Genomic DNA, 12,796 nt, shown 5'->3' with positions numbered 1-12,796 from the left:
AAATGGATAGAGGGGGGTGGAAGGAAGGGAGAGAGAGATAGAGAGAAAAGAAGGAAGAGGAGGAGAGAAAGGAAGATGAAGGAGGAGAGAAAGGAAGATGAAGGAGGAGAGAAAGGAAGATGAAGGGAGAGGTAGAACAGATAAAAAGAAGAGAAGATGGGAGAGATGGAAGGAGGGAGGGAGGCAAAAGCGGGAAAAAAAGGCAATCAACTTTCAATGTAGAACTATTTTTTGCACAACTACACATTATCAATGTACTGAATCTACCACTAGATGGCGCTAGACTACATTTACAATGGCACCACAGATCTGAAGGTCTCACGGGCCTAATCACTAGTGGCAGGCCCTAGATATTCATTCGAGCCAACCCATTGCTATTTTTTTTATTTTGATATGGCTGATTGACAAAGTGTATGCATATGATTGTCCATCTAACACTGATTCTATTTTTGGTAATTACTGAACTTCCTTTTCCCTAATTGGGAAGAAATATCACCAATTTTGGACTATATTTTGACTGGCGGAAGGATTACGGCTATTTTGCTGTTTGAGTTGATGAATCTGCTCCCCCCGACGGTGTCTTCAAACACGCCAATTTATTTTTAAAATGAGCCGGTCGAGGGACCCTTTTCTGGTCAGATATGGATTGCCAGATATAAATCCTATCCACTGGTAGTAAACATTCGACCCCCGAATTTCATCCTTATTTTTTATGAATTTTTTAAAGTGCCAATTTAACACATGAGTCTATGGGGAATGAATTAGGCCTGTGAGACCTATAGGTAACCTTGACCATAGCCTATTACATGGGGAATTCCTTAGTGGATGAAATACCTGCCCAACTCTTCAGTAGCAGATTGTTTTTCTAGTAGACATGTTTCAATCATCAAGAGGTCCAAAAACTGAACTTCATGGCTATACAAGGCTACATAGGGGGTACTACAGGTACAATGTAACAAGTTGTTATTAGTAACTAACTCTGTGTTTGTGTACCTAGGCTAGGCTGTGTAGGCTGTGCGTGGGACTTGCTAGCATGTTGTCGTGTGCTTTCGTATACCGACGAGCGCGCTGCTGTAAATCGTGGATTGCACCCATCACGAGATAAAGTACACATTAGATAGGCCTTGCATCAATTGCGCTTGTGAAATTGGTTCATGGGGAAGGGAATGAGAAGAGAAAACTTTAGAATTTGGCTGAAGAGTGATGGATTCAAGAGGGAGGGGGGAAGCATAGTATGTTGGGGGGGGCTGAGAATGAGTTCTTCTGCTATCTTGTTCAACTTTTACTGACTTCTAGCCAGACTAGCCCCCATCCATTTAGAATACAAGCCATCTAACCCCCTGTCTCTTTCTCTTACACCCTGGCTTGGGCCCTTGTCATAGGAAGATGTGAATGTATAGTATGCTTGTATGTTGATTCTCATTTCTTTTTTTTGTTATCTAATTAAACTCATGTGAATCTGGTATTTATATTGTGGGCAGATCTTGAATCCAGATATGCACACTATTCATATCTAGAATTTGCATTATAGGATTTGGGCCCTACATTGCATCCATTGTTGAGCTACATATAGGCATGTAGGATGTATGTAAATACATAGGGCACTAGACATTAGAAGTAACATTAGAAATGGTCATTACATAACACATCTGTATATTTCATGCATTTCTTTGTGATAAAGTGAGTGTACAGATGTTAAAGAAAAGCCAGGAAGGTAAATTAAAAATAAACCTTCATGTGCCATACATTACAGGTCTCACGGGCCTAATCACTAGTGGCAGGCCCTAGATATTCATTCGAGCCAACCCATTGCTATTTTTTTTATTTTGATATGGCTGATTGACAAAGTGTATGCATATGATTGTCCATCTAACACTGATTCTATTTTTGGTAATTACTGAACTTCCTTTTCCCTAATTGGGAAGAAATATCACCAATTTTGGACTATATTTTGACTGGCGGAAGGATTACGGCTATTTTGCTGTTTGAGTTGATGAATCTGCTCCCCCCGACGGTGTCTTCAAACACGCCAATTTATTTTTAAAATGAGCCGGTCGAGGGACCCTTTTCTGGTCAGATATGGATTGCCATATATAAATCCTATCCACTGGTAGTAAACATTCGACCCCCGAATTTCATCCTTATTTTTTATGAATTTTTTAAAGTGCCAATTTAACACATGAGTCTATGGGGAATGAATTAGGCCTGTGAGACCTGAAGACTAATCTTGGATTGATTTGAGAGCACCATTCCTTCACATGAAAACACCACAATTGTGAAAATATACAGGTACTGTCATAAAATTGATAGGCTGGATACGAAATCCTTAGCATCAATGTAAGAGTAACACAAGTTCCTAGGTAGCCCTTGTACTAAATGACCTCTAACACCCACAGATTTAAAATCATGGAGAAGGGGTGGTGGTGGCAGTGGCACTCTAATGAGGTATTCACAAAGTATGCTACAATAGCTTCAAAGGCCATCTGAATGGTGAATACCTCTCTCTGAACATCATGGAATGCATCAAAAGTGAACAATTGTTCTTGCAGGGCATTCCATTTGCAAGCACCTTCCAGCTAAAAGCACCAAAGTCGAGCTAAAAGCACCAAGAGTCAAGCTATTCTATTCACACACTTTTTATTTAATCACTCTGTTTCAATACCAATTTGCCTGATTTCAGGAAATTGCATCTAAGACTTTCAGGTCAGTGTTTTTTAAATTCCAAGTTCAAATCAACTTTCCCCCTTTCACACGGTAAAAAATCGTAATGTGAATGATTCCAGTGAAAATAAGGCTAATGACGAATATTTAGCACGTGTGAAAGCAAACTAGAACATGATTAGAATCATGAAAGCTAATCCATCACAATTACAATAGCAATCATCATTACAAGGATTAAGAATCATTTTGTATGCCCAGTAAGGGCCAATATTACAAAAGGGGTGCAAATCCAGAATTTGAAATACAAGGGGCACAGATCACAATTTCTTAAACTTTGTTACACCAATGTATGTTTAATGGAAAATTCTTAATGGTCGTGAGACAGACCCTAATCAAATGAAGAGAACGTTTACACTGAAACTGGCACATTCAGCCATAATCAAATCGAAATTGCAACCTCCGTAAAAAAAAATAGCACGCTAGGAAGGGGCACCCTTTAGAATGACCATTTTTTAATTTTGAATTAGAATTTACAGCTTAGATGGCTCATAATTTACGACACCAGTACGACAATACACCAGACGGTGGACTGTACTGTTTCCAGAAGAAGAAGAATTTGTTATCAACCAATTAGTGTTTTGTGTTTCTTCTCTTTAACAGTATGTGGCACCCTCATGACATAGACACCATTCTTATTATACTTTCTAAACTGGTTTACTGGTTTGTTTGGAAGATCGCTTTGCTAGCGTTCCCATTTGATCACCCGAAAGTGGTTTTCAAAATGTAAAGCAGTCTTGTTGCTATGGGAATACTCTCGGCAGGTTGACATGATTAGTGCGAAATTTGAAGCCATAGCGTAGGCATTCCTCATACAGTGCGTAGAGTAGCGTGCTCGAAATATGGAAGATCGCTTCCCAAAGAACGGTTGTGTCCTCGCTTACGCTAAAACCACTTTAACAGGCAAAGCGATCTTCAAAACTACATCGTGGGGTGGTTTTCTGAACCGGTTTGGAAGATCGCTTCCAAGACTGCTTCGACCGTTCTCATTACATGTTAAACTATTTTCCACTAAACTAGTTTAAGGACGGTAGTGAGAACGGTGTCATAGTAACTGACCACTTGACTTGGAAAGATATGGACACTCCTGTCAGACAGAAATGATTGCAATGGTGCTTGGGTTTGAATCCTGAACAAAAGTTTCTTTACCTGCTTCAAAAAGAGGAAATGTGAGATCTCATCGTCCTCGTCATCATCCTCATCATCCATGTATTCAGCAGCAGGGTCCCATTTGAAGGATCTCTCGTCTTCAGACAACGTTAAACCTAACAGAGAGAAGAATAAACAATTCATTCAAAACAAGAGTGTCGCTAGGGCGAGCACATTATACGCCAGCCTGTAACACGGAAAACAGAGTTATTGGTCATGCAAGAAAAGCGGAAGATGGTGACTTGGCCTTTTGACCTGAAGATCAATAGGCTTCCTGGGATCCATGTATATATGCATATAAACCAGATTATATGATCTTAGGTGAAGTTAAAATTAAGTTGTTGCATTTGCAAGGACTTGTGAAGGGTAATATGAAAACGTCACAGATCTTTACCTTTGACCTCAAAATCAATAGGCTTCCTGGGATCTCAGATAGTATCATACACATCAAATTATATGAGCCCATTGTATTACGCCAGCGTGCCAGCCAATCCACTGGCACGTTCGTACGCTCAGCAGGACAGCAGTAGCTGCGCTGACACTAGTGACAGCAATTGAGTGATCGAAGAACCTGGTTGTTCCTGATCTGTTTGTCATCAAATTTTCCAGCAATTTTTCAGAAAGGTGGTAAGTTGATTGTATTAATTTGTCTTATTATTTCTTCCTTTTTCCCGTCAAAGAGCAATATTTAGGAATAATCGAACAAGGTGCATAAAGTGCTATATTTCTCCATAGACACTGTATTTTAATAAGCAACAGTTGTTCGCTACACCATTTATACAAACCCAATGGCCGTAATCGGTCTATAGGGATGCCGCGGAGCCAGACGAAGTCTCAGCCTCAGGCCCGGAGTCAGGGGAGCATATTTTGTCCAAGTTCTCTCATGCTCAAGTACTCAGGATGTCTGATTTCTATCAAACTTCATTCTTCATGTTCTTTTATATTTTTCTTCCTCTCTCACACAAAATTTCATAACCAAGGTTGGATTCCCATTTATTAAAGCAAGGCCAAGGGGAATCCAACCTTACTCTAGTCTAGGCCAAGACTGACGTCTGTCATTTTATTTTGTTCCACCATGTCCACTGTCTGACTTCAAAGTTCTATCTTCATCATTTTCATGCATGTCTGTAATTTGTAAATTTGTATTTTTTTTTTGTAATCACTCTAATCTATTTCATGCTCGATTTGCATCTGTCTACTCACCCCAAAAGTATTCTTTGGCGCCAGCCATGGTTTGGATGGTTCTCTTTGTTGCTATTTTAAAAAATGTAATCGACTAGGCCTTGAGACTCTAGAGACTCTTGTTTTTTTTGGTGCGTAAAGTTATTACAAGCAAGAATTCGGCAACGTTGTCTCGGTCACCCACGTGTGGCAGAATGCAATGTGTCAACACGTTGTGTGTATATATTTGCACATGCCTGCGCCTGTACTATACGTGCATATAAATTGAAATGGAAACCAAATGTTGCGCGATCATCTACTTCCGGTATACAGGGATTCAAAACTACCTCGTCTCCAGAAATTGATTCGTGGTCAAGTACTGTAGTACGATACAGCGGAGGAAGGATACAGAAGAAGAAGAAGAACTGAAAATGGATTCTATGTTTTTCCCCGGCTCTTCCGTCCCGGTTTCTTTCATTGAACATTTTTATCTCTGTTTTCCTTACATCTCCTTCTCTATTTATGATTTACTAGTATCCGACATTGACCTAACCTATTTTTGCCCCCTTCTCTTTCAAACGTTTACTACAAGTACCCATTCTAGGCGCAGTCCTCATTCATGTAAGAAAGGGCGAGGGGTGGGGGTAGGGGTAGGCCTGGGGCAGTTAAATATAAATGACTGACAATATGACTATGATCGACAATGACAATGACTACAATGATGACAATGACAATGTGGGTTTTTTTCAGCTTTGGACGCGGGCCGCGCGTGCACTCGTGAAGGTTAAGAGTACTATCAAAAACACCGATTTTCAAGAAAAACTGTTTATTTGAAAGACTGGTCAATCGTTTTTATGGTATTTTTTTCCAAAACTTTTTTAAAGACCAGCCAAACGTGTTTAAGGTATATTTCCCCCCCCCCCCCCAAGCTTTTTCTCCGAGGTCATACTCTGGCGACAACTTGTTTAGGGGTCAAATCGTGTTAATATAAATCCCACGAAAAACTTATTTGCACACAGCTAGCAAAAAAAACTTTTAGGGTGTGTTTGGAAATAATTTGTTCACGCATGTACTGCAATACCTTTGACCACCCCCCCCCCCCCCGGGGGTGCAGTGACCCAGCTCCTAAAAGATCATTGTTGGAGTTAGTTCCAAAAAATAACTACAAAATAATCCAATCATTGTTCTTGCATTTACGAAGTTTGTTTCCCCTACAATGAGGGGCGGATCCAGGATTTTCCAAAGGGGGGGGGGGCACATTTTTTCCAAGGAAATCTTTGACAAGCAAAAAAAGGGGGTTCGCCCTCCCCCCGCCAAAAAAAAGGTCTTCACTTTCAAAAGGGGGGCACACTTCTGTTTTAATGGCATTTTTATATTCCATTTTTTTTTTGCTTCTCAAAAGGGGGACTCGGGCCGGCTGTGCCCCCCCCCCCCCCTCTTGAATCCGTCAGTGTCTACAATATTATTTGGTGCAATAAGTTTGCCTAAACATCCAATTTCGAGTGTTCCACTCTACAGCATTTTTTCTGTCCAGTTTGCAAAGACAAAAATTTCGAGTTCTTGTCCTCCCATTGATCTCTAATAATGCTTTCAGGGGATTATAGACGGGATTATAGAGTCTTTAGATTCCTATAGATCTTGCTAATTTTTAACAAGTTTCCCCTCTTATCGCCGCTTTTTAGGGCAGTCAGTGAACTTCATGTTAATGACCCCATCGCCCAATTTGGAATAGCTGTCTTTTTCTCCTCTTTTGTCCCCCCCCCCCCACATTTTTACAATGGCTTTAAGTACCCGTTTTCCTAATAAACATTGTGTATTTACATTACATTGTTCTTATCTATTTATCAGATTCATTGGTTTTTACGTAACTAGATAGACCTGCGTTTGTACTGTCAATTTGAGTTAAATTGCCTGTATTTTATTTTGAGTTATTCCTTTGTCGCATAATTGATTTGGTTTCTTAGATGTACAACTTTCCTTCCTTTACAAATTCATTTTCACATCTAAACACACCCACATACCAAAACCCACACACTCACACACACACCCTTTTTCTTTTCTCTTGTATCCATTTTCTTCTGAACATCTTAAACACCCCTTGGCCCGAAGATGGCAAAGCGAAGGGAGCTAACTTTTGTGTTTTACTGGACCTAGGTTATTGTTATTATTTGCTGATCCTTGTAAAAGCTTTGTAATTGATCACAAGGAAACAGGCCAAGTTACCCCAAGCAGATACAACTAATTGTTGCAAGCACACCCACAGTACTGGTTTATTTTCATTTGGTCCAATGGCAATTTGTCCAATTGCCAACTTGTCTACTATCAATATCCACTATCCACATGGTCTAATTGCCCAATTCGTCCACTCACCATTTCGTCTCATAACCAGTTGGTCCAATAGCCATTTAGTCCATGCACAATTTGGTCTAATTACTGTGCAAAATGAATGAAATAATGGATATTAGACCAACAGCTTTAATATGAGACGAAATGGTCATAGACGAACTGGTGATTGGACCAAATGTGGTTGTTAGACGAAATGTTGGACAGAATGGCATTAGACTAAATGAAAGTAGACCATGTGGTGTGTGGACGAGTTGGCAGTGGGATTGGAAATATATCACAGCTATCAATCAGAAGTGCTGTTTTATAAATACAAGCAATAGGGAGATTTTGCTATGCCATGTATGGATAATTCAAGAACATAGAAAATGTATTGTCGAATGCCTTTCATGACAAAGCACAACCAAGAGGTCTGTCGATAATTGGTGGATCAAAACTGCAGTTAAAGGGAAAGTTCACCCTGACAAAAAGTTTATTGTAAAAATAGCAGAAAAAATAATAAAAAAATATTGCCGAATGTTTGAGAAAAATTCATCAAATAATTAAAAAGTTAGGCCTATTAGAAATTCAATTATTTGATTTGTGACGTCATATGCGAGCAGCATTCCTACATAGCGAATGGTAAAAAATCAATGAAATGTCATTTTCTCAGAAAATTGAAAATGGTTTTCACTTTTACTTTGTATATCAGTAGACAAATCATTTCACACCCGATCATGAAAAGAAAACAATATTAAGTCATCAGGAACCATACAAAATTTGAAATTCATGCATTTTATATTACATAACACATGGGGCAGCTGCTCGTTTATGACGTCACAAATCCAAAACTTTGAACTCTAATAACTTTCTTACTCTTTAACGGATTTCCCTCAAACCTTCACCAATATTTTTTACTATATTTTCTGCTATTTTTACAACAAAGTTTTCTTCAGGGTGAACTTCCCCTTTAAGTCCTTGACCCTGGACCAACGACATACTTCAAATTTTCCGTTGGCTCTGAAACTTAGGAAGAAACTGCTGTTGCGGTTCACCAAGTTTTGACAAAGACCTGTCATTTGACATGCATTTTATTAGATTTTCTGTGAATCTGTCATGCATCGTGAAAGCAAAAACTCCCTTATATAAGTTTCACAAACATTATACTAATAAAAGAAAACAAGACCGTTTTTTATATAGATTCTTCCACTTGGAATGGATATTTTTTGCATTTATTTACTTCTGTATGAAAGTTCTTTCCATTTTACATATTTACCACAAAATGAAACATATTTTACCAACTGTTGCCATAGTTCCACTGACAACATATGCAATGTCATTGCAACATTTATATTTTTTTTCACATTTTTTTTCTTCTCAAAACCGACAAAGACAGGAAAAGAAAACACACATACATGCCACTGTCAAGATAATCAGCATGTATGTCAGATTCAATGTCATAGTAATATACATCCAAAGGTTGAGATAACAATTCATATATCTCCATATATATATAGATATCATTTCACTAAGGCAATGGATATATCCAAATCATTCTTGTACTGATAGTATAAATCAATTTCAAAACTGAACAAAGTGTGCACATTTACACCATGCCTGACATTCCACCCATTTCTCGCATCTTCCTGAAGATAGATATTTTTTCCATACTACCATCCTGCTTAAAACCCACAATAAAATGGCAAGGGTGAATATTTTTAAGTGCAAACAAAAATCATATTTATACTTTAAAGGGGGAATAAACTTCAGGGAGATCTAGCAAACAGGGAATGTCATCCCGTGTACATTACAGATAATCTTGATGCAGACATATATTGTAATGATGGCCACTGTATCTTCACTGAAAATCAGAAAAACTTAAAACCATTCTGTGAGCAATTTCTTTTTCTCAAATATTGGGCTGAAAATGCTGTACAAAATAGTGGAAATCATTTAGGGTTATCATTTCATTAGTGTGTTTAATATAAGACTACATCGACAAGATTCAAGCATTGCACTGTGGGTAAGAATCCACTGAACTACATGATGATTCTTTGACCTTGAAAAGATGATGTTCAAAGTGGCTAGGATTCAATATAAGCGAGTTTCAGGTAAATATTCTCAGAAGAGAAAAAACAGGGTATGAACTTGAGACTCACTCAAGCATGATCTGCTAAAACTCTCACAACTCCCAAAACTGTAGTCTTAAAAAAAATTTTAGTCATTGAATGTTAGTCATTTCAATTGAAAATAAAAACTTCGTATTCAAACAGTAGGTTGAGGAAATGCTTTCCTAAACAGCTATTCTTATTCAACCCACAAAGCCATTTCTTGCCATTCATTGTGGGTTTTTAACATAATGGTAGCCTACGTATATCAATTATCTTCGGTGATGCAAGAACCTTAGTTGTATTATACATGTAGTATTGACAGCTTCAGAAATGATGCATATACATTTATACTATACACACATGTAGAATCAATATAGACCTGGGTCCCGTCTTACAAAGAGTCGCGATTGATATGATCAATCACAACTATGGACGGCCAACAATGTCAACATCCATTATGCATGTTTGTTCAAAATATTTTCTATATTCATGCATTCATTGTTTTCTTGAAAATTCCCAGTGCTTCTCTTTGTTTACAAAGGATATTGTGCAAATTTCCTGAAGACAAATTATGACACTGGTGGATTTCCATAGTTACGATTGATCCGATCAATTGCAACTATGGAAAGCCAGCAAAGTGAACTTAGAAAATGCATGTTTGCTCAAAAGAATTTCTAGATATGAATGTATATCCATAATTCTTTGATTTGACAATTTGGTGTGTAATTTCTCTTTTGTTTACAAAGCACATTGCGCAATTTCCTGTAGAAAAAATTATGACACTGGTGGATTTCCATAGTTACGATTGATCCGATCAATTGCAACTATGGAAAGCCAGCAAAGTGAACTTAGAAAATGCATGTTTGCTCAAAAGAATTTCTAGATATGAATGTATATCCATAATTCTTTGATTTGACAATTTGGTGTGTAATTTCTCTTTTGTTTACAAAGCACATTGCGCAATTTCCTGTAGAAAAAAATATGACACTGGTGGATTTCCATGAGTTGCGATTGATTGGATCAATCGTAACTCTTTGTAAGATGGGGCCCTGAACTTAATGACAGCAAGCCTGAAACCTCATTGATAGATGCATAGGATTCTTTGAGAATTATATTCAATGCATTCCAGAAATATCAGTCAAAGCATCATTCATGGAAATTAACCAGCATCGAAATTTTTTCACCTAACCAGATATTTTTAAAATTTTTCACAAATTTCTTTTTCTCAACACAATTCATTCAGATAATTTTTGGCTGGCCCATGCGTTAACTTCTGTGTACATACTTCCACATATTCAACTCTTCTTCATTATGATGTTATTCTATTTATGCCAACAGCATTTGTTCATTGCTCAAATGCAAACAAACATATAAGAAAAAAAAACATTACATTGAGTGCATAAGATACCTCTTCATATGGCAGTACAAGTGACAAGAGAAATGACAAATTTGATATAAAAATAAAAGTAACAAAACAGAATGACTTGTGTGGAAACTCAGTTGCTTTTCAACACTTTCATAACAAATAAATTAACATTTAAAGAAAATAATTTTAAACCCAAATATGCTGTGCATCATCATCACAATATGCCAGTAAATGTGAATGCAATTCCATGACCTTCTTGTGGCTATTACACGAACATCACAATCAACATGACTTGGGTGACACAAGAAACTTATGCACAATAAACTGAAAATACAAATTTCATATTTGCAATTGATGGATCAACCCTAACTGTAGCAAAACAAATTTTACTTTGTATTAACATGAAACAGACCATCATGTAATTGTTCATTGCATATAAGTCCTATAAATAAGCTATAGTACCTCTGATCAACTTGCAATGGATTGCACGTTTCTTACTATGTCTCCTATCAGACTAAAACCCGGCTCACACTAAGCGATTCATTGCAATCCAAATTTCAAAGAAATTGTGATAACATTTGATATGGACATTCCAACTAATAAAATATTATGGATCGGAGTTCAGAATAGTGGTAGGACTACTTAAATCAAAATTCGGTCCAGTTAGAGCCTCCGTGAATGAGTAAATACAAATTCAAGTCCAAATCGTAATGAGGTCATCATCGACTGCAACTAGAAGCGGATTTGGACTTTACTCCGATCACAGGGCTTGCCGCAAAGTAAAAAATATGATTTTAGTATTCCTGAAATTATGCCAACCTTTAAATACAATAATTTTACTTCTTAGAACTTTATATTTAATGCAAAATTCGATTTCTTGAAAAATCATGTCGCTACGAATCGCATAGTGTGAGCCGGGCTAAATAGAAACAAAGCTTGGGATTTAACTTATGACAGCCTTTGTCCATTCCATATCGTTGAATATTCCCTGTATTTCATGCAATATGTTATCTTGTGTATCTTATGCCTATTCTACCCTATGTGGTATTGTCTTTAAATGCAAATAATGAATTGAAATAGTGAAATACATTACAAATGCAATGCCAAAGTTGAAAGTAAATCAGGTTTTCAAAAGAATTGGAAATAGCTGTTTTAAAACATACTTGATCAAATGATTGCCAAGTACTTCAAAAGAATCGATTTGTCTGATTGTCAGAATATTTATTTACCAATTAACAAGCATCTACCACGGATGAACTTCATAAACAACATTGCAGTATTTCAAAGGTTGCAAAGTTGTTGTTTTTTTCATTAAACCTTTTCTGCGATAGACATACATGCATTGAAACAAATATGACCATATGGTATATTTCAATGAAACTAGTTGAATTTGGATGAAAAAGCATGGACTATTACATGACCTATACACACACTGTCACATTTATACTGACATAACGCATATGACAAGTGGCCTAACTACATGTAGCTATGCAACATTCAGAAATAATATCTTTCCTCCATTTTAACAATTAATGTATGCAATCTGACAGTATATATGTAATACAGACGTTTTGATGTAAGGATATGTCTGGATTATACATTTTTAATTTTTATTTTTTAGTTATGATAAATCTCTTGACATAGTAACAAACAAATTTAGAGAGAAAGAAATAATATCAAGTGCAGCATTGATCCAAAGCTCCAACCTTTTTGTGTGTTAGAACAAGCCATTAATTTCCAAGATACAATAAAAGAAAATAAACTTTAAAACATACTATTTTGATTTTGGAAAGAATTATAATCGATTCAGTGCAGATTGATTTTCAACAGAACAGGATCACTTCACCCAACATACAAATCTATTCATATGCAAATATAAAGCAAATATAAAACAGTAGAGTGTTATAAATGATTTTACAGTTACAAGAAAGAGCCTTTCAGTCTCATTATAAGACATGGTGCAATGAAA

The 12,796-nt window shown here is 36.9% G+C and overlaps 1 protein-coding gene across 5 annotated transcripts in view; it reads right to left on the bottom strand.

Annotated features, from left to right (window-relative positions):
- LOC121424678 (mitotic apparatus protein p62-like) overlaps positions 1-5,177 on the bottom strand; it is an 80,096-nt gene extending 74,919 nt beyond the window's left edge. For all 5 annotated transcript variants that reach the window (XM_041620421.1, XM_041620422.1, XM_041620423.1 and 2 more), the window contains exons 1-2: positions 5,071-5,177; positions 3,868-3,983 (exon numbers count right to left, since the gene is read on the bottom strand). In XM_041620421.1, coding sequence (XP_041476355.1) covers positions 3,868-3,983; positions 5,071-5,098 — 144 coding nt within the window. In that variant the 5' untranslated portion in view covers positions 5,099-5,177. The remainder of the gene's footprint in view (positions 1-3,867; positions 3,984-5,070) is intronic.
- Positions 5,178-12,796: the final 7,619 nt, after the last annotated feature.

This window comes from Lytechinus variegatus, chromosome 12 (genome assembly GCF_018143015.1).
Source record: "Lytechinus variegatus isolate NC3 chromosome 12, Lvar_3.0, whole genome shotgun sequence".
Lineage (NCBI taxonomy): Eukaryota > Metazoa > Echinodermata > Echinoidea > Temnopleuroida > Toxopneustidae > Lytechinus > Lytechinus variegatus.
This window is presented reverse-complemented; position numbering and strand designations above follow the sequence as displayed.